This window comes from Gopherus evgoodei, unplaced genomic scaffold (genome assembly GCF_007399415.2).
Source record: "Gopherus evgoodei ecotype Sinaloan lineage unplaced genomic scaffold, rGopEvg1_v1.p scaffold_34_arrow_ctg1, whole genome shotgun sequence".
NCBI classification, from domain to species: domain Eukaryota; kingdom Metazoa; phylum Chordata; order Testudines; family Testudinidae; genus Gopherus; species Gopherus evgoodei.
Window position 1 is genome coordinate 1,166,931 of NW_022060016.1, and position 23,081 is coordinate 1,190,011.

Sequence of the window (23,081 nt, forward strand, 5' to 3'; positions counted from 1 at the left end):
ACTGCATTGAGACCTCCTGATACGCCCCAGTGCAAAAACATATCCCTGACAGCTGACTGTGACCCCCTCTCAGCCAAGCTGCAGGCAACAGCCCGCTGCCATAAACCATTAGAGGGGGTGGTGTGAGCGCTGCACTCCGCCCCAGAGGCAGCTGCATTTCAGCCAGAGAAATTGAGGCAGGACACCTGGGTTCTATTCCTGGCTGGTCCCTCCCCCATTTTGTGCCTCAGTTCCCCCTCCCCTCCTTTGTCCATTTAGGCCCAGGGCCTCAAAAAGAACTTAGATGCTTAATTCGCATTGCCAGCGGCTGGGCCTAAGCCCTATCCCTCACCCTGCGTATGTACCGTAATACACTGAATAACAACCACAAACCCTCCCACCCACGCTCCGCCAGGCCTTGCGTTTTCAGAGGTTCTCTTTTTTTATTTAAAGAAAGAGTAACCAAGTGGGCCAAAGTCCTTTTTATAGCCCTCCCTTGATGGGGGGAAGGTCTTATAAATATATAGCCCCTGATGTAGGCAGAAGGTTCACAAGTTTAAGGTCACTTCCCCTTTAAGGAGGGATTCCCACGAGCTGGGTTCCTGGCCCTAGAGAGAAGTGGTAAAGCTCCCAGCATGGTATTGGAACAGCCTCAGATTGTGGGGGGAACTAAAGGGCTGGTTAGTTACATTCATCTGGATTTGGAGGTGTGAGGGGGTCTGGTGCAGCCCCTGGGATGGACGAAGATTCAAGGCAAGCTGCCTCTTTCCCCACCCCTATCCCCTACCATGCCCCTTGGGCGATGTTTGCCAGCCCTGCCCCGGAGAGGATATTAGATTTGTTTTTCCCTTGCCTCCTGGCTGAGTTTGCTCACAGAGGGGCAGCTCTTCTCACCCTTTCTCCCTGGGCTGTGGCCTCCCAAACCCATACGGTACATGCCCACCCCGCCGCCGCTCAGGCAGCCAGCTAGAGCCGAACAGTTCCTGCGCGCCGGACCGCAGCATCCTGAATCATCCCTGCCCCTGCCCTGGGCTGCAGCTGGGAGCCGACATGACCAACAGGGCCCCAAGGCTCGTAGAGTTCTGAGAGAAGGAAAGGCCATCCCAGCTCAGGACACTTACTCCCCCGAGCTGTGCCCTGCAAAGATGGGGGTGCCCCATCCGCTCTAGCCACGGTAGGATTGTCCCCTCCCCAGTCAGTTCCCCTGGTCTTCGGCCATTCCTAGTTATAAGTCAATGGGGCTTCCACGCTTCCGCTGGCCGTTCCAGCACCTGTTTGCTCCGATCCTTGGGAAGTTTGAGTTTGCTTTTAACCCAGGCGTCCCGACATATTAGGACCTGGGAGGCACTGGAAGAGTCCAGCCTCAGTCCCGAGGTCACTGGACTTTGGATGCACGGACTGGACGCTTCCATCCAGGCAGCCTCTGATTGCACCGTCTCTCCACCGGCCTTATATTGGTTCCTGAGCAGGACGCAGGCCATTGCCCTCTGATGGGGCTTCCGGGTCCTCTCCCTTCAGCTTGTAAACGAAGCAGCAAGAGGCGCTTTGGGATTTGAGGGACGCCGAGCGGATCTGCTGGGGGAGACTGTCCCCCGCCAGGAGCTGGGAGGTGCTATCCGTCACCAGGAAGAGACCATAGGCCTCTGGGTTGGAGACGCCATATTTCTTGCTGCATATCACACACAGTGAGGCTGCTGTCATGTGGGCAGGGACGGGGATGGCCTTCTGGTTCGTGAAGGGCTCTTGGAAGGAGACGTAGAGAATGTCCTAAGAGAAGGAGAGAGGGAAAAAGATAAATCAAGCAGACCAGAGGCTATGGTTATGGGCACCCTGTACATACGATAGATCAGATTACAGAGAGAGAGTGTGTAGGACACTAGACTGGGACTTGCAAGATCTGGGCTCTATTCCTGCTGAGTGATCTTGGACAAGTCCTGTCCCCGTTCCGTGCCTCAGTTTCCCCTCCCACTCTTTGTCTAGGTGGGAGGTGCTAAAGGAGCACTCAAGGACGATAAGGCCATTGCAGAGAAACTAAATGAATTTGTTGCATCAGTCTTCACGGATGAGGATGTGAGGGAGATTCCCAAACCTGAGATTCCCAAAACAGATCTGAGGAACTGTCCCAGACTGAGGGATCATTAGAGGAAGTTTTGGAACAAATTGATAAATTAAACAGCAATAAGTCACCAGGACCAGATGGTATCACCCAAGAGTTCTGAAGGAACTGCAATTTCACAGTTGAGAACTACTAACTGTAGTCTATAACCTCTCATTTTGATCAGCTTCTGTACCAGATGACTGGAGGACAGCTAATGTGACACCAATTTTTAAAAACAGCTCCAGAGGAGACCCCAGCAATTACAGGCCTGTAAGCCTGACTTCAGTACCGGGCAAACTGGTTGAAACTATAGTAAAGAACAAAATTGTCAGACACAGAGATGAAGATAATTTGTTGAGGAAGAGTCGACATGGTTTTAGTAAAGGGAAATCACGCCTCACCAATCTACTAGAATTCTTTGGGCGTCAACAAGCATGTGGACCAAGGGGATCCAGTGGATATAGTGTATTTAGATTTTCAGAAAGCCTTTGACAAGGTCCCTCACCAAAGGCTCTTATGCAAAGTAAGCTGCTACGAGGTAAGAGGGAAGGTTCTCTCCTGGATTGGTAACTGGTTAAAAGATAGGAAACAAAGGGTAGGAATAAATGGTCAGTTTTCCGAATGGAGAAAGGTAAATAGTGGTGTACCTCATGGGTCTCTTCTGGGCCCAGTTCTAGTCAACATATTCATAAATGATCTGGAAAAAGGGCTAAACAGTGAGATGGCAAAATTTGCAGACAATACAAAACTACCCAATAGTTAAATCCCAGACAGACTGCGAAGAGCTACAAAAGGATCTCTCAAAACTAGGTAACAAAATGGCAGATGAAATTTAATGTTGATAAATGCAAAGGAATGCACATTGGAAAACATATTCCGAACTATATATATAAAAAATGCTGGGGTCTAAAATTAGCTGTTACCGCGCAAGAGAGAGATCTTGGAATCACTGTGGATAGTTCCCTGAAAACATCCACACAGTGCGCAGCGGCAGTCAAAAAAGTGAACAGAATGCTGGGAGTAATCAAGAAAGGGATTGATAATAGGACAGAAAATATCATGTTGCCTCTATATAAATCCATGGCACGCCCACATGTGGAATACTGTGTGCAGATGTGGTTGCATCATCTCAGAAAAGATATATTGGAATTGGAAAAGGTTCAGAAAAGAACAACAAAAATGAGTAGGGATATGGAACGGCTTCTGTAGGAGGAGAGATTAAAAAGACTTGGACTTTTCAGCTTGGAAAAAGAGACAGCTAAGGGGGGATATGCTAGAAGTCTATAAAATCATGACTGGTGTGGAGAAAGTAGATAAGGAAGTGTGGTTTACTACTCATAACGCAACAACTAGGGGTCACCAAATGAAATTAATAGGCACCAGGCTTATAACAAATAAAAGGAAGTATTTCTTCACACAATGCACAGTCAGCCTGTGGAACTCCTTGGCCTTCACAACATCCTCTGGCAAGACCATAACAGGGTTCAAAAAAGACCTAGATAAATTCATGGAGATAGATCCATTAATGGCTATTAGCCAGGCTGGGCAGGGATGGTGTCCCTAGCCTCTGTTTGCCAGAAGCTGGGAATGGGCGACGGGATGGATCATTTGATGATTCTTTGCTCTGTTCGTTCCCTCTGGGGCACCTGGCATTGGCCACTGTCGGAAGACAGGATTCCGGGGTAGAAGGACCCTTGGTCTGACCCAGTAGGGCTGTTCTTATGTTCTTATGTCTATTTAGCATGTAAGCTCTTTGGAGCAGGAGCTGCCTCTGACTGTGCAGCGCCTGGCACAACAGGGGCCCTATCTCAACTGAGGCCTCTAGGTGCTACCGTAATACACCTAATAACCAACCACAGGTGGATCAAGAGAAAGAGTCAACCATTCGAGGCAGCTGTGACTAACTCATTAACATTTACAAACTTGATAGCTTTACATAGAGTGAAACTTTGTTACTCAGCCTTCCGTCTTCACCATTCTCTCTGTGAATAAGGGTGATGTGCCTTTAAGAAGGCGAGACTTTATGACCCTGACTTCTAGGAGGAGCCTAGGCCAGACACATGGCTGGTAGCCACAGGCCGCCTCTCGGTGGGCTGCTGCTAACAACAGGATGGCGGGCAAGACTAAAACTCAGACCCCGCTGTTCCCGAAGCACTGGAGATGAAGGAGAATCTCCCTTAGCTTTTCATGTTGGGTCTATGACACACGCACAGCTGAGCAATTCCATCTCCGTGCGGAGGGGGAAGAGGAATGGTGCACAGACATGCACGACAGCTCATTGTAACACCCAGAAGCCCATTAGTCCTTCCAGCCCCAGGGGCTTCCCCAAAATATGGGTCTGTAGAACGCTCAACTATGAACTTGTCACTCTGGTTTATGGGCAAGCAGCAGAACTATGCAGCGCTGATCAGCCCCAGAGGTAAGGGGCATCTGGAGTACAAAGTTATTATCTAGCTTATATACATGTTCTGAAACACACTGAGAACCCACTTCTCCATAGTATTAAGCACTCTGGGATTGGTTCATTGGAATCCCAGATTCCCAGTTCACGTACCTGCTGCACACGGCTCACTCTCCTGTCTTTTCTGCTTCTACACCTCTACCCCGATATAACGCGACCCGATATAACATGAATTCAGATATAACGCGGTAAAGCAGTGCTCCGGGGCGGGGGGGGGGGCTGCGCACTCCGGCAGATCAAAGCAAGTTTGATATAATGTGGTTTCACCTCTAATGTGGTAAGATTTTTTGGCTCCCGAGGACAGCGTTATATCGGGGTAGAGGTGTAGCGATGCATTTGACATGTTCCCAAGGCGACTGCGAATTCATGCTTTCGTTCACGGTTGCGTGTCCTTGCTCAGAATAAACCGATCATCCCATTTTTCACAGATGGGGAAACTGAGTCACAGAGAGGCGAAGGGACTGACCCCCAAGATTACCCAGCAAGTCAGGGCCAAAGAACCCAGGAACCCTGGCTCCCTGTACCCCCTGTTGTAACCAGTAGACCATGCTACCCTTCTAGACCCAGTGAAAGAACCCAGGAGTCCTGACTCCCAGCCTGCACTGCTGCTTTGATCCACTAGACCCCTCCCAAAGCTAGAAGTAACCCAGAGTCCTACTCCCATTCTTGTCCCTGCTATAACCACTAGACCCCACTCTCTTTGCAGAGTTGGGCATAGGACCCTGGAGTCCTGCCCCCCATTCCCTCCATTCTAACCACTAGCCACCCCCACCAGAGGCAGGTAGAGAACCCAGGAGCCCCCTTAGAGCGGCGACCTCCCTGAAGCAGCTGCCTCTACCTGGGAGCGGCGCCGGTTGTGTTGGTTGTGGTGGATGGTGCGCCGGCGCTGCCACCGGTGGATGGAGTCCTGCGCTTCAATGCTGATCTGCCGGGTTACCATGGCTGACTGGAAGTTGCTGATGTGGTAAAGAGCCCCGAACCAGGTGGTGAGGTAGTAGCCGCCTGCAAGGGGGGGCGGGGGGAGGAATGTAGGGCTCAGATGTCAGGGGCCCGTGGGCATGCCCGTCAGTGCTAGGGGCTCGCTCACAGAGAGGATAAAAGGCCTATTACTGCTGCCAGTGAAGGGAGACCCCTCCTACAGTCTCCATGGCCTGTTTGCTTCTCACTCACAATCCTGAGCTGCAAGGCAGTCGGGTAGCACCAGCTTCCCCCCAAGTCATGCGAGACCCCACAAACTCAGCTCAGCCAAGGAGCCATTGGGGGGTCCCCTGGGCACTGCTGACCAGGGCATGCTTCGACCTCAGCGGCCAGCTCCCAACCCTACAAGCCACCGGGTCAGCCAGCCCGGCTGCAGGTTCACCCCTAGCAGGGGTGTCCAGGAGCAGCCGCAGGTCCCCAGCCCAGCTGGGAAGGGATGGGGCAAGGGCTCTGACCTTCTCCCTGCAGCTGGCTGGGGTCCAGCAGCTCCATCATGTACTCCACGTCCAGCTGCACCGCGACGATGTCGCACTTCACCAGGACGTAGGTCAGCACAGGCAGGAAGTCGTCCGCCCCGTAGAGCTCTGAGCAGAGAGAGACATGCAGTGAGAATGCCCCCCGTGGCGCCAGTCCCAATACCCTGGGGGGCGGGGTCTCGACCCCACCCCCGCAGGGGCCAGTCCCAATACCCCAGGGCGACCAATCCCACCCTCGCAGGGACCAGCCAATACCGGGGGGAGGGGGTTGATCCCACCCCCCCACAGGGGCCAGTCCCAATACCCCAGAGGGACCGATCCCAACCCCGCAGGGACCAGCCAATACCGGGGGGAGGGGGTTGATCCCACCCCCCCACAGGGACCAGTCCCAATACCCCAGGGCGACCAATCCCACCCTCGCAGGGACCAGCCAATACCGGGGGGAGGGGGTTGATCCCACCCCCCACAGGGACCAGTCCCAATACCCCAGGGGGGCCGATCCCCTCCCCCCCGCACGGGCCAGTCCCAATTCCCTGGGGGGGGGACCAATTCCATCCCCCCTGCAGGGGCCAGTCCCAATACCCCAAGTTACAGGATGACCACGGTATCCCACACAATCCCCTCCCGCCCCCCCGCCTGAAACAGACCATCAAGGCTGGGGGCGGAGATGACAGCACAGACACAATTCGCAGGGACAGGGGCAGACAGGGCTGTCTCAGGGAGGGGGTACGACACTATCTTCGGGGGCTAGCGAAGTGGGTTCCCACGTGGTAGTGAGGATTCCCCCGGAGCGGGGGGCAGGTTTCCCTGGCAGCCCCGGGCAGCCTCCCCTACCCTTGCCGCCCGTGCCATGGTTCATGGCCTCGTAGATCAGCTTGCAGGCCTTGAGCAGCTGGGCCTCCTTCTTCTTGGGCGAGTAGGCCTGGTGCATCTGGAGCAGCTTGGCCTGGATGCGCTCGAGGGCTGGGGCGTCGGGGACGCTGGCCGTCACCCCCAGCTCCGCCAGGCTCTGGCGGCCCATGGTCAGCTGGTGATCGCGCAGCTTCTGCAGGCTCCCGTCCCGGCTGTGGAACTCCAGGAGCTGGCCGTAGATGCAGTCCCGCAGCGGCTTCAGGACACACTTGTACAGGGCTGCCTCCACCACAGAGCCTGGGGGGGGAGGTGTGTGGAGAGAGGGGAGGGGGGGGGGTCAGGCAGGGGGTGTGCAGCACAGGGCAAGAGTTTGGGGGCTCCGGATCAGGAACCTCGTCTCCATTGGGCCTGCTACATGGGGGCTGGGGCCCAGGAGGGCAGAGGCAGCTGCAAAAGTGACAAGAGGAGTGGTGTCTAGTGGTTAGAGCAGGGGGGCTGGGAACCAGGACTCTTGGTTTCTCTCCCCAGCTCTGGGAAGGGAGTGGGGGCTAGTGGTTAGAGCAGTGGTCGCCAACCTTTGTGTGACCATTAGCACATTCATGTTCGCAGAAAAGTGTGCCTGGTGCCAACAATTTGTCAAGGCTTATTTTGATTTGTACATTAAATAATACAAAGCCCCCCCCTTAATATTACATAATATGTGAATCCAGAGAGGAGAGAGAAGCCGGAGAAAAGCCACGAGGACAGAGAACACCGGTGCCCGCATCCCTGGAGCACTCTGTCCCCAGCAGGCGCGAGACCCCAGATTCTCTTCTCTGCTGGGCAGGTGGGCCCCGCACCTGCCTGCAGCCCCCGAGTTCTCTGTTCCCGGCAGGCGCAGGGCCGTGGCTTCTCCCCGGCTTAAGCCGCGGCCCCGCACCTGCCAGGGACCGAGGACACCGGAGCCTGCAGCCTGCAGCCCCCAAGTTCTCTGTCCCTGGCAGGCGTGGGGCTGCGGCTTCTCTCCCCTGCTGGGCACTAGGCGGGCCCTGCACCTGTTGGGAACAGAGAACATCGTGCCCGCAGCCTGAGTTCTCTGCCCCTGGCAGGTCCCCTGCTGGGCACTAGGCGGGGGCACATAAATGCCCCGCCCGCGGGCACCACGTTGGGGACCACTGGGTTAGAGCACAGGGGGCTGGGAGCCAGGATATCTCGGTTCTCTCCCCAGCTCTGGGAGGGGAATGGGGCTAATGGCTAGAGCAGAGGGGGCTGGGAGCCAGGACTCCTGGGTTCTCTCCCCAGCTCGGGGAGGGGGAGGGGAGTGCGGCACCGCACACACCAACCCCAAAGCACTTTGTTCTCTCCGTTAAAGCATCGCTAACACCGAACTCTGCACCATCGTGTGGAGCTGGGACCCATTTCCCGCTACCCTGCCCGAGCCACCTGGCTCCCCGGCCCTGGCACCAAGCTGTCCTCCCCTGGGAGCGGGGGGAGCCTCTGGGCCCCCCCCCCCCAGCACCAAGGGGCCAGGCTTGGTTCCCCTTTAAGAGTTCTCCTCCCTTCTGGCCCCCCTAATTCCCCCCAGCCCTCAGCTTCCTGCCCAAGCGAGTACTGACGCCCCGGAGCAGGAGCGGATGCTGCAGCGGGCTGGGGGTGATTTGACCACAGTGGCCTTTCTGGCTGCATTTATAGACAGCACTTCTCTTCCTGGAGGGACTATTTATAACCCCAGGGGGGTGGGGGTGCTTATAGCTTACCCGTGACAGGCTCCATCTTGGGGGGGGGATCTATTCAGGGGCCTTTCCCCCCACCAATTGCAGGAGCCAACCAAGATTGGGTGGAGTCTGGACAACCCCCCTCCCTAACGTGTCACACCCCCACCCCGGCAATGGGGGGAGTGGGAGGTAAAATCTGTCTGTGGCCTGTTCAGGCCTTGGGCACTCTGCTGAGAAATTGTGCAGCCAGGAAGCAGGCTGAGACCCAGCAATCTTCTTCAACGCAAGAGGCCTGGGGGAGGGGGGGAAATCATTGGAGGGGGGCTGCTGGCACAGGTTGGATCTAAAGCAGTGACCTCAAGGTGGGATCCTCCTGCCCCCCCCAGCTCCCAGCCAATTCCCATCCTCCCGCCCCCCCCATACCCAGCTCCCAGCCCCCCATCTTACTGACCCCACATACCCAGCCTCCAGCCACTGCCACTAAAACCCAGGTCCCAGATGCTTCCCCATCCCAGCTCACAGACACCCTACCCCCTTGAGCCACATGCCCAGTTCCCAGCTGATGCCCCCCACCCCTTTGACACCCCCCCATCCAGCAACTCCCATACCCAGCGGACCCCCCCCCCCCCGTACCCAGGTCCATCTCCTCGAGGTCCCCGTACTCCCAGGTGTCCTGCAGCTCCGAGCTCTCACACAGGTAGCCCTTGAGGCTGCTGATCATCTGGCGGATTTCCTGCAGCAGGTCGGTGCTGGTGGGGTGCCGGGCCGCCCCGCCCCGCAGCATGTGCCCCACGAAGTTCTGCACCAGGCCCCCAACATAGGAGGCCGGCTCCTGCGTCAACTCCTGGACCCGCTTGGCCAGCTGGCGCTCAGCCGAGAGGAAGCTGGTCAGGGCACTGCCCACGGCCGACAGCCGGTGCAGGACCCGTCCCGGCAGCGCCGCCGACTGGTGCTTCTTGCGGGGCGTGGCCGGGTGAGCATCAGCCTCCTCTTCCACGCTGCTGACCGACAGCGAGTCCAGCTCAGGGATGGGCGGCAGGAGCAGGCTGTCCCGGGGGCCCAGCAGTGATGACTCTGAGTAGGACTTCTTCAGCACCCAGGGCGCGTCTGAGGCCCCCTCGATCCAAGAGACCCGGTGCGGGGAAGCCGGGCCCTCCTGCCTCTCGGCTGGCGGTGGGGACGGCAAGTCCTCAGACATGTTCCAGGCCGGACGGCGCACCAGTAGCTTCCGTTTCACTGAGGCTGGTGGGGCATCATCACCTGTAGGGGAGAGCGGGGGCGCTGAGGGACTGGTCTCACTCCCTCAGTGGCAGCCCCCTGGAGTGCGGCTTGCACCCATTGCCCCGGCCAACGCCCCATAGAGGATGGGATTCCCAGGATAACAACCTACTACAAGGCTTGCCGCAAAAGGGAGCGACTCCTTCTAGTCTAGCTGGCCGCCTCCCTCCCTACCTCTGATCCTGAGTGCAGGGCAGTTCCACCCCCCAGGAGCCTGCAATATGCGGGGGAGCCCTGTGGGAGAGGGGAAAGGGAGCGGCCCAGGCACTAAGGGTCAGCCAGGGTAGGCGTTACCCAGATGCCACAACCCCGCTGTGTCCCACCACCCACCTGCCCTCCAAGCCCGATCCCAACAGCTCTGCCTCTGGCACTGACCTTTGCCCGGCTCCCCCTCTTTCCCGGGCTCTGGGGCTCCCAGCTGGTCTGTCTCAGTGCTGGCGGGTGCCAGCGGCTTGTCCAACAGGCCGGGCCCTTGCCCGTTCCTCAGCCGGATGGTGCCCCCTCTCTCAGGCAGGTGGAACGGGGGCGGTACCCCGGCAGGGAGCCAGCCCTCGCTGCTGTGCTCCGACAAGAAGAGCGGGTTGATGATGCAGAGCGCCCCGTCCTCCGACGTCACCCGGATGCAGCAGGCTGGGCCGCTACTCTCTGGGAGATTGGGGGGCTCGGGGCTGGACCCCATGTTCTCTCCCTCTTCCTCGCCTGTGGCCGATGGCTTAAAGGGAGGACTCCAGAACCCTGCCAGGGACACCGGGCAGCAGGAGACAGATGTGAGCCCATGGGCAGACGGAACCCGGCTGGTGGGGTCCGTGCTGTGTGCCCCACTCTCATGCTCTGCCCCACTCTCATGCTCTGGGGCTTATTAAAGTGGGGTGGGGTGGGGAGGAAGTCAGGACTCCCGGGTTCTATCCCAGATCTGGGAAGGGAGTGGTGTCTAGTGGTTAGAGCAGGGGGGCTGGGAGGCAGGATTCCTGGGTTCTGTTCCCAGCTCTGGTAGAGGAGTGGGGTCTAGTGGTTAGAGCAGGGGGGCTGGAAGCCAGGACTCCTGGGTTCTATTCCCAGCTCTGGTAGGGGAGTGGGGTCTAGTGGCTAGAGCAAGGGGGCTGGGAGGCAGGATTCCTGGGCTCTCTCTCACCCAGCTCCATACAGAGGTTGGACACTGACCCAACATGACCCCATTCCCGCAGCCCCTCCCCTCCCCCAAGTGAAGATGTCTGGCTTCCTCACAGAGGCCCTGGCTGGGGGTGAAATCGCCCTCGGGCGAGCACTCACTCATGCCCAGGGCTGCACAGGCGTCCAGCTCGGCCCTGCCGAGGCGTTGCAAGGTGGCCGGGAGCCGCAGCGGGAGGGGCAACACGTCCCTGCAAGCAAGAGAGACCAGGAGTCGGTTAGTGGAGGGCCGCAGGGAGAAGGGGGACCCCCCCCGACGCCCGCACCAGCCAGGGCCCTGCCCTCCTGGTGCCATCCAACCCCCCCGGACGCCCGCTCCGGCCAGGGACCTGCCCTCCTGGCACCATCCAATCCCCCCCCCGATGCCCAAACTGGCCAGGGCCCCCCCCAGACGCCTGGAATGGAAGAAGCAGGGGTACTGCAGAGGAGGGGCAAGCCCCACACTGGGCGGCTGCAGGAGGAAGTCACCGTGGCCACCCTGCCCCCACCCCCGCAGCTTCCTCAAACCCAGGCCAGCGCCCATGACTTCTCCTTCCCGGAGCACTGGGCTAGGGGTCCGCGATGCCCCCATCCCTGAAGGGCACACCTCCCCCATCACACATCCACATCCCCTCAGCTGAGTACTTTTCACCTGACTGGGGGTGGGGGCAGGTTACTGGGTCTTTAAGAGTTGAGTGGTGGAGGGTGTCAGGAGTCCTGTCTCTACCCACTAGACCCCACTCTCCTCCCAGAGCTGGAGAGAGAACCCAGGAGTCCTGGCTCCCAGCCCCTAACTGATAGAGGCAAAGGCCCAGCCCTGGGGACAGGAGAGCAGAGACTCAGGGGAAGTGTCACCTGTCCCCTCCCGTCCCGTTCCCCAGCCCCGCTCACCTGCTCACAGATAGGAAGGCGACCAGTTCCAGTAGACCCAGGAAGCGCAGTTGGGACCCTTCCAGGCAAACAGCTGGAAGAGAAAGATGGGATCTGAGACACAGAGCAGGACCCCAGTGCAGCCGAGAGGCTGGGGGGCAGGGGGGGATCCAGGAGGCTTGCCTGACAGCAGAAGCCAGCTGGAAGTTTTCCCCAGTCGGGAGAGTCTCTTGAGCTCTTAAGAAGCAGCTTGTTCTGGGGTGGGGCATGTCACAGCTCAGGCTGGTTCCAAAGGGTGAGTGGGGGGCGATTTGAGTGACGGGGCCTCCAGTACCTGACCTGCTCCCCATAGCACCAGACTGCCAGAAACCCTCCCTGATCCCAAGTGCCCAATGGTGAATCAGACGCACTAAGAAATGAAGAAACAAGATGACGCGGAGAGTCCATGGCAGAGCAGGAAAGGAACTCAGGAATCCTGGCTCCCAGTCCCAGCCCCGCTTTACCCACTAGACCCCACTCCCCTCCCAGAGCTGGAGAGAGAACTCTGGAGTCCTGACAACCAGCCCCCTCCCTGCTCTAACTCCTAGAACAGTGGTTCTCAAACTTCTCTTTCCCTGTGGACCACCTGAAAATTGCTCAGGGTCTCGGCGGACCATTTAATGATCTTTCCAAATGTCGTTTGTACCATTAGCTAACTATTGTAAAGCGCTTTGGATAAAAGCGCTATATTTAAAAACAACCTTAATAATCAACAACCTTTTTGTTCTACAAATAAAAACACAGCTCGTTTTCATATCAGTAGTTTTACCTTTCTAATGTGATGCAAGTGCCCTCTCTCCCCTGCCGCGGCAGCGCCCAGCTGGGGCTGGGAAGGAGGGGGGGTCTCTCCCGCTCTCCCCTGCCGCGGCAGCCCCCCAGCTGAGGCTAGGAAGGAGGGGGGGGTCTCTCCCGCTCTCCCCTGCCGCGGCAGCGCCCAGCTGGGGCTGGGAAGGAGGGGGGGTCTCTCCCGCTCTCCCCTGCCGCGGCAGCCCCCCAGCTGAGGCTGGGAAGGAGGGGGGGGTCTCTCCCCGGCAGCCACAGCCGCAGAGCTGGGGAAAGTCGCCTCTTTCTCTGCCCGCCACAGTCCTGTACGTCCCCAATTCCCCCCACCCCCTCTTCTCATCCCACCAACCCCTCCCACCGACCCCCTGTTCCCCCCAAGGCCACCACCTCACCTTACACGTGCGTCATTCTCTGGTGTGCAGCCTCCCAGGGAATAGGAGCCCAGTCCGGCCCTTAGAGGGAACTAGCCACGAACCACCTGAATGGAACTCACTGGCGGTCCCCGGACCACAGTTTGAGAACATCTGCACTAGACCCCAACTGCCCTCCCAGAGCTGGGGAGAGAACCCAGGAATCCTGACACCCACTCCCCCCACTCCTGCCCCAGCTCTAACCACTATCTGGCACTGTCCGGCACTCGTTTAAATCAGGTACAAGCCTGGGCTGTTTCCTGATGCTCCCAGCCGTGGTCCACATCGACCCCTCAGGGGCAAGACCGAGGCCCTGGCTAGCTCCAGCGTGGCAGTACCCCGGTCCGTTCCCTTCAGGACTGCCCCGAGTAACCCCCGCCCCGGGCACAGAGCAAGTCTGCAGAGATAAGCTGCCCCGACACTTCCCAGAAGCGAGGAGGAAGCTACGACAGGCTGCCCCGATGCCAGCACAGGGTGGGAGCGTGGGCCTGGCTGAGGTCTTCACATCACTAACCTTGGGGCTGATGGAGGTTCTGGCTGGGGATAGAACCCAGGAGTGAGGGTGGGGGAGATTTTTCTATCCACCTGCTTGACCTTGGGCCCAGACCTGCCATTGCTCTGTGTCTCAGTTTCCCCCCTCCAGCCAGCTCTGCACCAAGCCAAGCTCTCCACACTGTGTCTTCTTCACCTCCGGCGGCTGCCTCCTCTCCCCAGCAGGTTCACAGGTCCCCATACTTCCAAAACCCTCAGCTATGAGAGGTCCACAACCTGCAATCCCCCTGGGCTGCCAAGCCAGATGCACCTTTGAGAGAGGCCTGGCAGGAGCACCAGACAGGGAGCTCGGACACCTGGGTTCCATCCATCCATCCTCAGCTCCTTTACCACGAAGAAGGAAATGGGTTGATGGAGGCAAAGGCGCTGCTGGCTGGGAATGGGAACCCAGGAATCCTGGGTCCAATCCCCTTCCCTGCTCCCTCCCTCTGTACGATCTTGGGTCAAGAGCTGTCAACTTCCCATGCCTCATTTTACCCCATCTATCCTAAAAAGGGGGATGATTTAACCTCCCCACTAAGAAGCCGTAAATGGGGGGAAACTGAGGCACAGAGAGGTGAACAGAGTTTCTCACGGCTACACAGTGAATTAGGAGAAAAGAACCAGGAGGTTTGACTCCCAGCTCACCCCCCTGCTCTAACCACTAGACACCACTCCCCTCCCAGAGCCGGGGATAGAACCCAGGAGTCCTGGCTCCCAGCTCCCGGCTCTAACCACTAGACTGAACTCCTCCCTAGCTGGGTGCTGCCCTTTCCTGCCCCACATACAGGAGCGGCACCAGGGTTTCTGACGCCCTAGGCGGACGGCCATTTCGCCGCCCCCCCGCGGGTCCGGTGGACCTACCGCACTCATGCCAGCGGACAGTCCGCTGCTGGAAAGGCTCTGGTGGAGCTGTCGCAGGCATGACTGCGGTAGGTCCGCCGGAGCCTTTAGACCAGCACACTGTCCACTGAAATGACTGCGGTAGGTCCACCGGACCTGCGTGCCGCCCTCCCCAGCAAAATAGCGCCCCCCCCCCAAATTCTGGCACCCTAGGCCATTGCCTAGGTCGCCTAAATGGTAGCGCCGGCCCTGCCCACATACCTCACCAAGGAAACATGAGCTGGGCAGGGGTTGAGCTCAGAGGCTTGTGCTGAAACCCAGAGCAGCATTGCCTTTGGGAGCAGCCAGCTGCAGTCTGGGGGTTGGGTGGGTCTAGTCTGCAGCCTTTCCCCAGGGTCCCCAGCATGGCATCAGATCCTTCCCCCTTCGGGCTGTTGCTATAGGTGGGGCCCTTCCTTTTTCTTGTACAGCAGGAGGAAACGATGTCACAGACCTCAGGACTTTATGGGCGGGTTGTATTATCCAGCTGTTGTTGAGGCAGTAGGGACTAGTGGTTAGAGCAGGAAGAACTGATGTCTGGACTGCTGGGTTCTATGCCCAGCTCGGGGAGGGGAGCAGGGTCTAGTGGTCAGAGCAGGGGGACTAGGTGTCCGGACTCCTGGGTTCTATTCCCATCTCTGGGAGAGGAATGCGGTCTAGTGGTTAGAGCGGGGGCGGCTGGGAGCCAGGACTCCTGGGTTCTTTCCCCAGCTCTGAAAGGGGAGTGGTGTCTAGTGGTTAGAGCAGGAGGGGGTGGGGAGTCAGAGCTCCTGGGTTCTATCCCCCACTCGAGAAGTGGAGTGGTGTCTAGTGGTTAGAGTAGGGGGGATGGGAGCCAGGACTCCTGGGTTCTTTCCCCAGCTCAGAAAGGGGAGTGGTGTCTAGTGGTTAGTGCAGGGGGAGCTGGGAGTCAGGACTCTTGGGTTCTATCCCCAGCTTGGGGAGGGGAGTGGGGTCTAGTGGTTAGAGTAGTGGGGGCTGAGAGCCAGGACTCCTGGGTTCTATCCCTGGCTCTGCTGACGCACTGCATGAGCCCAGGCATGTGGCTCCCGAGGGCTGCCCTGACTTACCCGAGTCATCCTCCTTGATCTGGAAACGGCAGATGACTCCAGCTCCGTGCCCCTCTCCGCTGCTCTGCACCGACAGTGCCTTGAGCTCCCCACTCCCCGCGCCGGTCACTAGGAACGTCTGGGGACAGGAGAGAGTTTGGTGGGTTTGGAAGGGAACAGGCCGGAGGGTCTGGCTGGACACCAGGGCCTGGCTTTGGAGGCCAGTTTGTGGGGTCCCCAGCTGAGACGGGGGGCAGTTTGGCTCTCTCCACGCCCCACAGGGCTTGGTTTGTTCCCAAAGCGTGTAGTTCCCAGTCTGACCCCTGCCAGCCAGGAATGGTGCTAATGGCAGCCCCAGGGCATTAGCCACCCCAGTGCCAACCCTCCACATGGCAGGAGTGAGGACAAGATGAGGGTGTAGCCCCTAACCCCCAGTTACAGCCCCACTCAGCCACATGTTTACAGCCCCGCCCACCTGTTTACAGCCCCACCCAGCTGCCTCCTTAAAGCCCCGCCCACCTGCTTACAGCCCCACCCAGCTGCCTCCTTAAAGCCCCACCCACCTGCTTACAGCCCCACCCATCCACCTCCTTACAGCCCCACCCAGCCACCTCCTTACAGCCCCACCCACCTCACAGCTTAAAGTCCCACCCACCTTAGAGCTCCACCCAAGCACCACCTTATAGCCCTGCCTGGTCCCACACCCCTGGCCAGCCACTTACCCCAGGCGGCTGCATCCTCAGCAGCTCCGTGGCTTGCTCCGGGCCCAGGCTGAGCAGCTGCCAGAGCCCCCGGGTCAGCAGGAGCCTGTCCAGGAGTGTCAGGGGGGGCAGGGGCTGGCCTCCCGCTGGGGCCTGGCACTGGCCATTCTGCAGCAGACGCTGGGGGCTGTGCACAAACACACAAGAGGCATTGAGCTGGGGGTGGGCATCGGCCACCCCTTGGAGGGCCGTCCAGCCAATGAGAGGGTGTGGTGGTGCCTATGGCTAGCCTCCCACTGGCCGATGCAGCAGCGCTGTCCACGCTCCTGCTCGTGTAGTCGAATTTAGCGGGGCATGAAAAGCCGTAGTTGGGTGTCCTGGATGCCTGGGTTCTAGCTGGTCGCAGGAGATCCCAGCCCAGGCCCACAGCTCTTCAGAGCAGGAGGTGGGAGTGTTCTCTACCCCCCCTGCCCACAGCAAAGACCTCTCTGCACTGTATCAGTTCCTAAGGATCCGAGCAACCACTGGACCGTAGCTTGAAATACACATGCACACACGTGTCAAGCATTTAAGGCACTGGGTGGCACTCAGGGCATGTTGGGTCAATCCCCAGCTCCCTGGGTGAGTCACGGCATTCCGCTGTGCCTCAGTTTCCCCACTTGTAAACAGGCACCATGTCCCTTCTCCTTTGTCTAGTTAGATGGCAAACTCATTGGGGGCAGGGACTGTCTCTTATTATGTGTCCGTGCAGTGCCAGGCACAATGGGGACCCCTGATATCTGGCAGGGGGAAAGGAGGGGGTGCTGCTGCACCTGGCATGACAGGGGGACCCCGATCTTGCTTAGGGAGGGTCTGTGCGGTGCCCAGCATGATGGGGGCCCCAATCTTGGTCAGGGGGGTTAGTGCAGCTCCCAGGATAACAGGATTCCCCCAACCTAAGTGGTGGGGGGCTCAGGCCAGGCCCTGGCATGATGGGGGGGGCCAATCTTGGTTGGGGGGCTCTTTGCAGTGCCTGGCATTAGAGGTCCCCCAGGCTCAGTTGTGGTATCTAGGTGCTACTATAATATTTTATCTCACACCCCATCAGGACTGACGGGGGGGGACCCTAATATCAGCCCCCGCAAAATCCGTAACTGAGGTGAAACAGGGGGGTAGGGCCTCAGCATACCTAATGAATCAGAGGCACCAAATTTCTCTGCACCCCGTAACCGTAGTGTCGCCCCCTTTCCCAGGGCTGCTCTGGCCCCAACTTGGACCCTAAACGTTGCCAAACGGAGCCAGAAGCTACAGACAATTGCTTCTCCTGGCGCCGAGCTGCGCGTGGGATGGAGGGACACACGCGCAACTCCCCATCATCCTGCGAGGGACGCCTACCCAGCCCCACTGCGAAAGGAACACGGCTCCACCACGTGACGGCTACCTCCACCCACACACCCTTTGTAACGGCTGAAAAAGCCACCCAGCCATGCTCTCCTCCCCCCACCCCAACCATGGCGCATTTCCAGGCCTCTAGGGACTAGGGGGAGGTGAAGGCCCTGCCGTGTGGGGGCTCCCCAAAGCCAAGGGAGGGTAGAAAGTTGCAATGGTCTGAACATGCATTCAAAGGGCTCCCTGAAAAGTGTGTAAACCAGGAAAGGGGGGCATGCACACACCACCTCCTGCACCTCAGCCTACACCTCTCCCCCGTCCCAAACCTCGGGCTCTGCATATCCACACATCTTGAAATCCCATCAAACCCGCTCCCAGCTTGACCTGGGAAGCACCAACTTGTGCATGGGGGAAGAGCAGAACCAGGAAGGGAAGGTATCTGTGGAACTGCCTCAGTTTCCCCCATCCACCCCATCTGGCCCTGGCCTTACTGTCCCCATCCACCCCCTATCTTGGGCCCCTCAAAGGAAAAGTTTTGCTTCTGGATGTCCCAAACAGCAGAGCGAGGGCTGGGCCAAGCTGCAGAACTTAGCACAACCCCAGCCCTCCCACCAAGGGGGCTAGAACCCAGCTCCTCTTGCTCAGACCCTCGAGTTAAAGGGGAATCCCTATTGACTGGAACCAGGATAGGGCATATGACATGCAGCAGTGGCCCTGGTGCCATGCAGCAGAGGGCAGTGGTTGCATAGGTACTGTCCAAAGCTTGGCTGGATATACGGACTCACTCCTGTCTAGAGGTTTGCTTACCTGCTATCATTGTTCCCAGCCCCCGAAGGATCGACATCGTGAGGCATCCTTTATAGCCCAGCAGCTGTAACTAACCCATCAGCAGAGGCGGCTTGCTCGGAAACCTGCGTCCCAGGATGCATTTAGGAGCCAGATCCCTCTGCAAGTAGGAGACAACTTTGTAATGGGGGCAGAGGGGGCATGAAGGGCCATTGTGTGGAGGGGTGTTGCCCCCCTGCCTGCTGCAGTGTTACTCTGACTTGCATTACCCACTTCAGCCTCTAGGTGTCTCTCTGCACAGCACAGAGGTCCCAGCATGGGCCTGTCCCCTGGTCAACGAGACACACAGCTGGCGCACGAGTTGTGTTGGGGTATGTTGCTGGGGGCCAGTTCTCCTCATTGGACACCTCCTGTTTCCGGACAACCATGATTCCGCGTGGCGCTACCACTGCCCATGGGTGGGATAACAGCCTCATAGGATTGGACCCAGCCTGACACTTTCTGGTCCTAGGCATTGGCTATTCAGCCTGGGAGCGCCTCCTGGCAGGCCCAGCTCTTCCTGGGGTGCAATGGGGGCCCCCGCTTCCAGTGGGGGACTCTAAGTGCTACAGGCACATACAAATAGGGGCTGGGCGTTTCTGGGGACTGGAGTCCTTTGTTGGTCGCTGGAGCAGGAGCGCCTCCTGACACAGAGCCAACGCCCCTCAGCCTTACACCGGACAGGACACAACTGAGTCCTGACTCCATGGCCCCCATACTCCTGAGAGCCGCCCGCTCCCCTGAAACTCCCTGGAGTCCCCCTTGACACAGTCTCTAGAGTGTGCTTGTAAAGGGTTAACAGCCCCCTCCTGACCCCTCCGTGGGCCCAATTCTGGGGTGCTTGTTCTCCAGTCAAGCCCAAGGGAGCCTTCCCAATGAGTGCTTGGACCAGGGCCCAGGAGCCTCGCTGGGTTCAACCCCCCCAACCCCGTCCCTCCCACCTGCAAGCCCATATTTCCAAAGGGGGCCGCCAGGCTTCAAAACAAACCCAGCGCTGGTTTCAATCCGCCCAGCGTGTCATCGGGGGAGGCGGAATCATCCCCAAGCTTAGTCACTGGGTAATGGCAACCCCTATTTCAGTTCCTCTGCTCTCCCTAGCATCTGGGTGTGTTCCAGCATCGCCTCCCCGGTAAACGTGAGCCCAGGGAGACTCTGGGGGCTTAAGTGAGATCTGGCTCATAAATTGGTTTGGAATTGATGAGGTGTATTATGGTAGCACCAAAAGGCCTCTGACTGAGATTGGGGCCCCCGTCGCGCTGGGTGCTGCCCGGACCCCGACCGAGATCGGGGCCCCCATTGGGCAGGGTGCTGCACAGACATAGGGCAAGAGATAGCCCCTTGCCCCAAAGAGCTTCCACCCTCAATAGCCAAAGGGTGGGAGGGGAAACCGAGGCATGGAGCAATGACTGGCCAGAGGTCACGCAGCAGAGCCGAGGCCAGAACCCAGCTCTCCTGAATCCCAGCCCCCTGGGCCACTCTGCTTCTTAGCCTGAACTACAGGGAGGGAGCTGGCTGTGTGTTGTGGCGGCCAGCCGTCTGACAGATGAAGGGCCCTGCCGGCTGGTGGGCACCCGGCTGGAGATGCTTCGACTTCTGTCCGATGTGGAGCAACTGGGAGTCCAGTGGGCTGCGGATGAGGCCGTCTTTCCACTGGGGCCACGGGCCCCAGCCCGACCCACCTCCCTTCACCCAGATCTCCCGGGTACTCGGGCCCTTTGCTGACAGACACCGCCGGGAGAAACCCAGCGAAGGAAGAACTCAGCAAAGCCAAGGGGGCTCTTACCTGGGGCAGGGAGAAGCAGCAGCGGGGAGATCTCCGGCGAGGACGAGAGCTGGGGAGAGGTGATGACGAAGGAGCGAAGGCTGTGATGCCAGGGCTGTGGTTATTATACCTCCGGCAGCCTTCACGTGGTCTCTGGGCAGGGCCGGGCGGAGGGGAAAGGCCATGGGGCACGTGTGAAGGCGAGAGAGGAGGGGGAGGGACCGGCACGTTTGGGTGTCACACATCTGGCGCCTGCTGGGACCCGGGAGCGCCAGCGACATGGGCGGGGTGCCCTCAGGCGACTCCCCCCGGGACAGCGTGGACAAAAGGGCCAGGTTCTTCGGCATCCATAGCTCAGGATGGGCCCTGGGCTAGGCTAGCAGGGGGCTGTGGGTCGGGGGGTGAGGGGCACCGGCACAGCTGGTGCGGAGGGAGCCCAGCGCTGTCCCAACAGGTGCACAGCCCTGCAGGGATGCTGCAAAAAGGGACCCAGCCTGCGAGGCCCGTGAAGGGTTTCGCATTTCCTCCCGCGCCTCCTTTATCTGAGCTCACATCTACGCAGCAAAGCTCAGGTGGGGGCCAGCCCCGGGAGTGCTGGCTCTTGCACTCGGGTGCTGGGGCCTGTGTGGGACGGGGGACCGGGGGGAGGGAAAGGATCTACTGGAGCAATTCCCCCCCAGACCTTCCATTGCTCCCCTCCCCCCCCCATCAGAGCCATGGACCCATCTAGCCTGGTATCCCGGCTGGGTGCCCACACTGGGCTCTTGGGCCCATCTGATCCAAACCCTCCCCCCAGCCCCCAGTGCTCCTGCGCGTTCTCCCCTCGCTCAGCATCTCTGTAACTTTCTGTCTCCTCCCACCCTCAGCCTGCGACAGGAAAACACGTAGCCGCTTTCCCTCCCCGGCTAAAAACGCCACTGGCTGGGGCCGGCCTCCGGCCATGGGTTGGGCTGTGGGTGAAGAGCGGGAAACGCTCTACCTGCCCCCGCCAGGACTATCCCAGCGGGGGGGCGAGGGGAGTCCTTCCCCATCACCTCCACCAGGGGGAATCGCTCGGTTACCCAGGCAGGGGGCAAAGGGGGGCAATCTAGGGCCCAGCTCAGCTGCTCGCCCCACAGCCATCGGGCACAGCTGGGGAAAGGCAGAGCTGCAAATTACAGCTGCCCCGTGGCAGGGAACCCGGCCTGTCTTAGAGGCAGCCGTCCACAGGGTGAGATGGGCTGGCGGAGGGGGAGACTGAGGCAGTAAGTGGGGCTGGGGCAGTGTTGGGTTCTTTCTTCCAAGCAGCAGGAAAGGATGGATCAGAAGTGAAGCAGAGCTCCCCTGCCCGAGTCCGACCACAAAAGCCCGACTGCTAATACCACAGTCAGCTAGACTTGGGAGTGCCCCAGGCCTGCTCCAACCCATAGTGCCCTTGACCTCCCTGAGCTGGGGGCAGAACCCAGGAGTCCTGGCTCCCGGCCCGGTCCCTGCTCCAGCCCAGAGACCTCATCCCCGCTCCCAAAGCCAGGGGCAGAACCCAAGAGTCTTGGCTCCCAGCCCCGCCCCTGCTCCAACCCAGAGACCTCATCCCCGCTCCCAAAGCCAAGGGCAAAACCCAGCAGTCCTGACCCCCACCACCCTCCCCGAGCCAAGGGCAGAACCCAGGAGTCCTGGCTCCCAGCACCATGCACACACATACACACCCCCTAGGCCAGGGGCAGAACCCAGGAGTCCTGGCTCCCCCTCCTCCCCCGTTCTAACCACTAGCCCCTATCTGCCGACGACAGTTCTACTTCCCTTCTGCAGCTCAGTACATACCTGCTCCGTCCCTCCACAGCTCAGCCACAGTCACCAGAGCTGTTTCGACGCCCGCTCTGTCCCTGCACTGCTGGGAAGGGACGTGAGAGCCCCTGGCCCCTCCCTGCAGGCCAAACCAGGATGCTGTTTGGTTTGTGTCTGTTCCGGTCTTGCAGCCGAAGGGGTTTTGTAACCCTGCCGCTTGCCTGGACTTGCTGCCTCTGACAGGAGCTCGCCTGGCCTGCTCCAGCATTGGCACCCTAGGCGGAGGAGAGGCAGGGCGGCTGGTGCTTGCCCCAGCTCTGGGAGGAGAGTGGAGCCTAGCGGTTACAGCATGGGAGGGTGGGAGCTGGGACTTCTGGGTTCTCAATTTGGCCTGGGGCCCGTCACTCCTCCCACTCTGTGTGCCTCAATTTCCCCATCTGCAGAATGAGGATAGAAACGCAGAGTTGCCCTCCTGAAGTGACACACGCCAAGCGCAGAGGGCCATGGCCTCGCCTCCCGGCAAGAAACCTCTGACTCAGGGCCTAAGCCTGTCCGCACTGCAGCCAGCAGGACGAGTTCCACAAGGGGAAGGAAACTTGGGCTGGATTCTGATCTCAGCTAAATCCGCTCCTAGTCGCACCAGCGCGTCTATAAGTAACAGAAACTATGTCTGTTTCTTCTTTACCAGATCTCAACCCGCTTCACCCTCTTTAACAGATTTATCCTGCCTATGAGGCAGGGCAGCTTTACCACCCCCTTTACACAGATAGGGAAACTGAGGCACGGAGCAGCTAAGGGCCACTTCCTGTGGGCACGGTCACACAGGAAGTCCACAGCAGAGACAGGAATTGAACCTGGGTCTCAGTCATAAGCCACGGCCTAACACTGCCCCCCACGCCCTCATTCCCTCTAGGATGCAGAGATGACACCACCCCAGGGTAGGTCGTGGCAACTCTTTATACAAGGATCCTGGGATGGTGTCAGCATTGAAATGCAGCCACCTCTGGGGCAGGACAGTTGTTTATACACGGATTCTTTGAAGTTAAGCAAGTCACTCTGGATTTACACCAGACTGACAGAATATGGGCCAATACCTCCACGCACCAGGACCATCTACGACTCTGTACAAAATTCG

General features: G+C 59.1%; 1 protein-coding gene across 5 annotated transcripts; it reads right to left on the bottom strand.

Annotated features, from left to right (window-relative positions):
- Positions 1 to 208: 208 nt before the first annotated feature.
- Positions 209 to 23,054, bottom strand: RINL (Ras and Rab interactor like). 5 transcript variants are annotated; one of them, XM_030544404.1, is made up of 13 exons: positions 21,983 to 23,054; positions 20,204 to 20,283; positions 18,403 to 18,541; positions 16,249 to 16,414; positions 15,548 to 15,665; positions 11,854 to 11,926; positions 11,086 to 11,174; positions 10,192 to 10,551; positions 9,172 to 9,798; positions 6,827 to 7,141; positions 5,972 to 6,100; positions 5,377 to 5,540; positions 209 to 1,746 (listed from the first exon to the last, which is right to left on the bottom strand). In XM_030544404.1, exons 3-13 carry the CDS (start codon positions 18,447 to 18,449, stop codon positions 1,429 to 1,431), a joined length of 2,406 nt encoding a protein of 801 aa, XP_030400264.1. In that variant the 5' UTR covers positions 18,450 to 18,541; positions 20,204 to 20,283; positions 21,983 to 23,054; the 3' UTR covers positions 209 to 1,428. The 5 variants fall into 5 exon arrangements, with proteins under 5 accessions (XP_030400264.1, XP_030400263.1, XP_030400265.1 ...); XM_030544403.1 differs by having other exon boundaries at positions 20,204 to 20,335; XM_030544405.1 differs by lacking the exon at positions 20,204 to 20,283.
- Between the last annotated feature and the right edge of the window lie 27 nt (positions 23,055 to 23,081).

Excerpts from the sequence above, each read along its gene's own strand:
- RINL (XM_030544405.1), bottom strand. The coding sequence starts at position 18,449 with ATGCCTCACGATGTCGATCCTTCGGGGGCTGGGAACAATGATAGCAG. Across the intron at positions 16,415-18,402 it reads GCTGGGAACAATGATAGCAG|CCCCCAGCGTCTGCTGCAGA; the intron begins GTAAGCAAACCT and ends GTTTGTGCACAG. Across the intron at positions 5,541-5,971 it reads CAGCCAGCTGCAGGGAGAAG|GCGGCTACTACCTCACCACC; the intron begins GTCAGAGCCCTT and ends CCCCCCTTGCAG.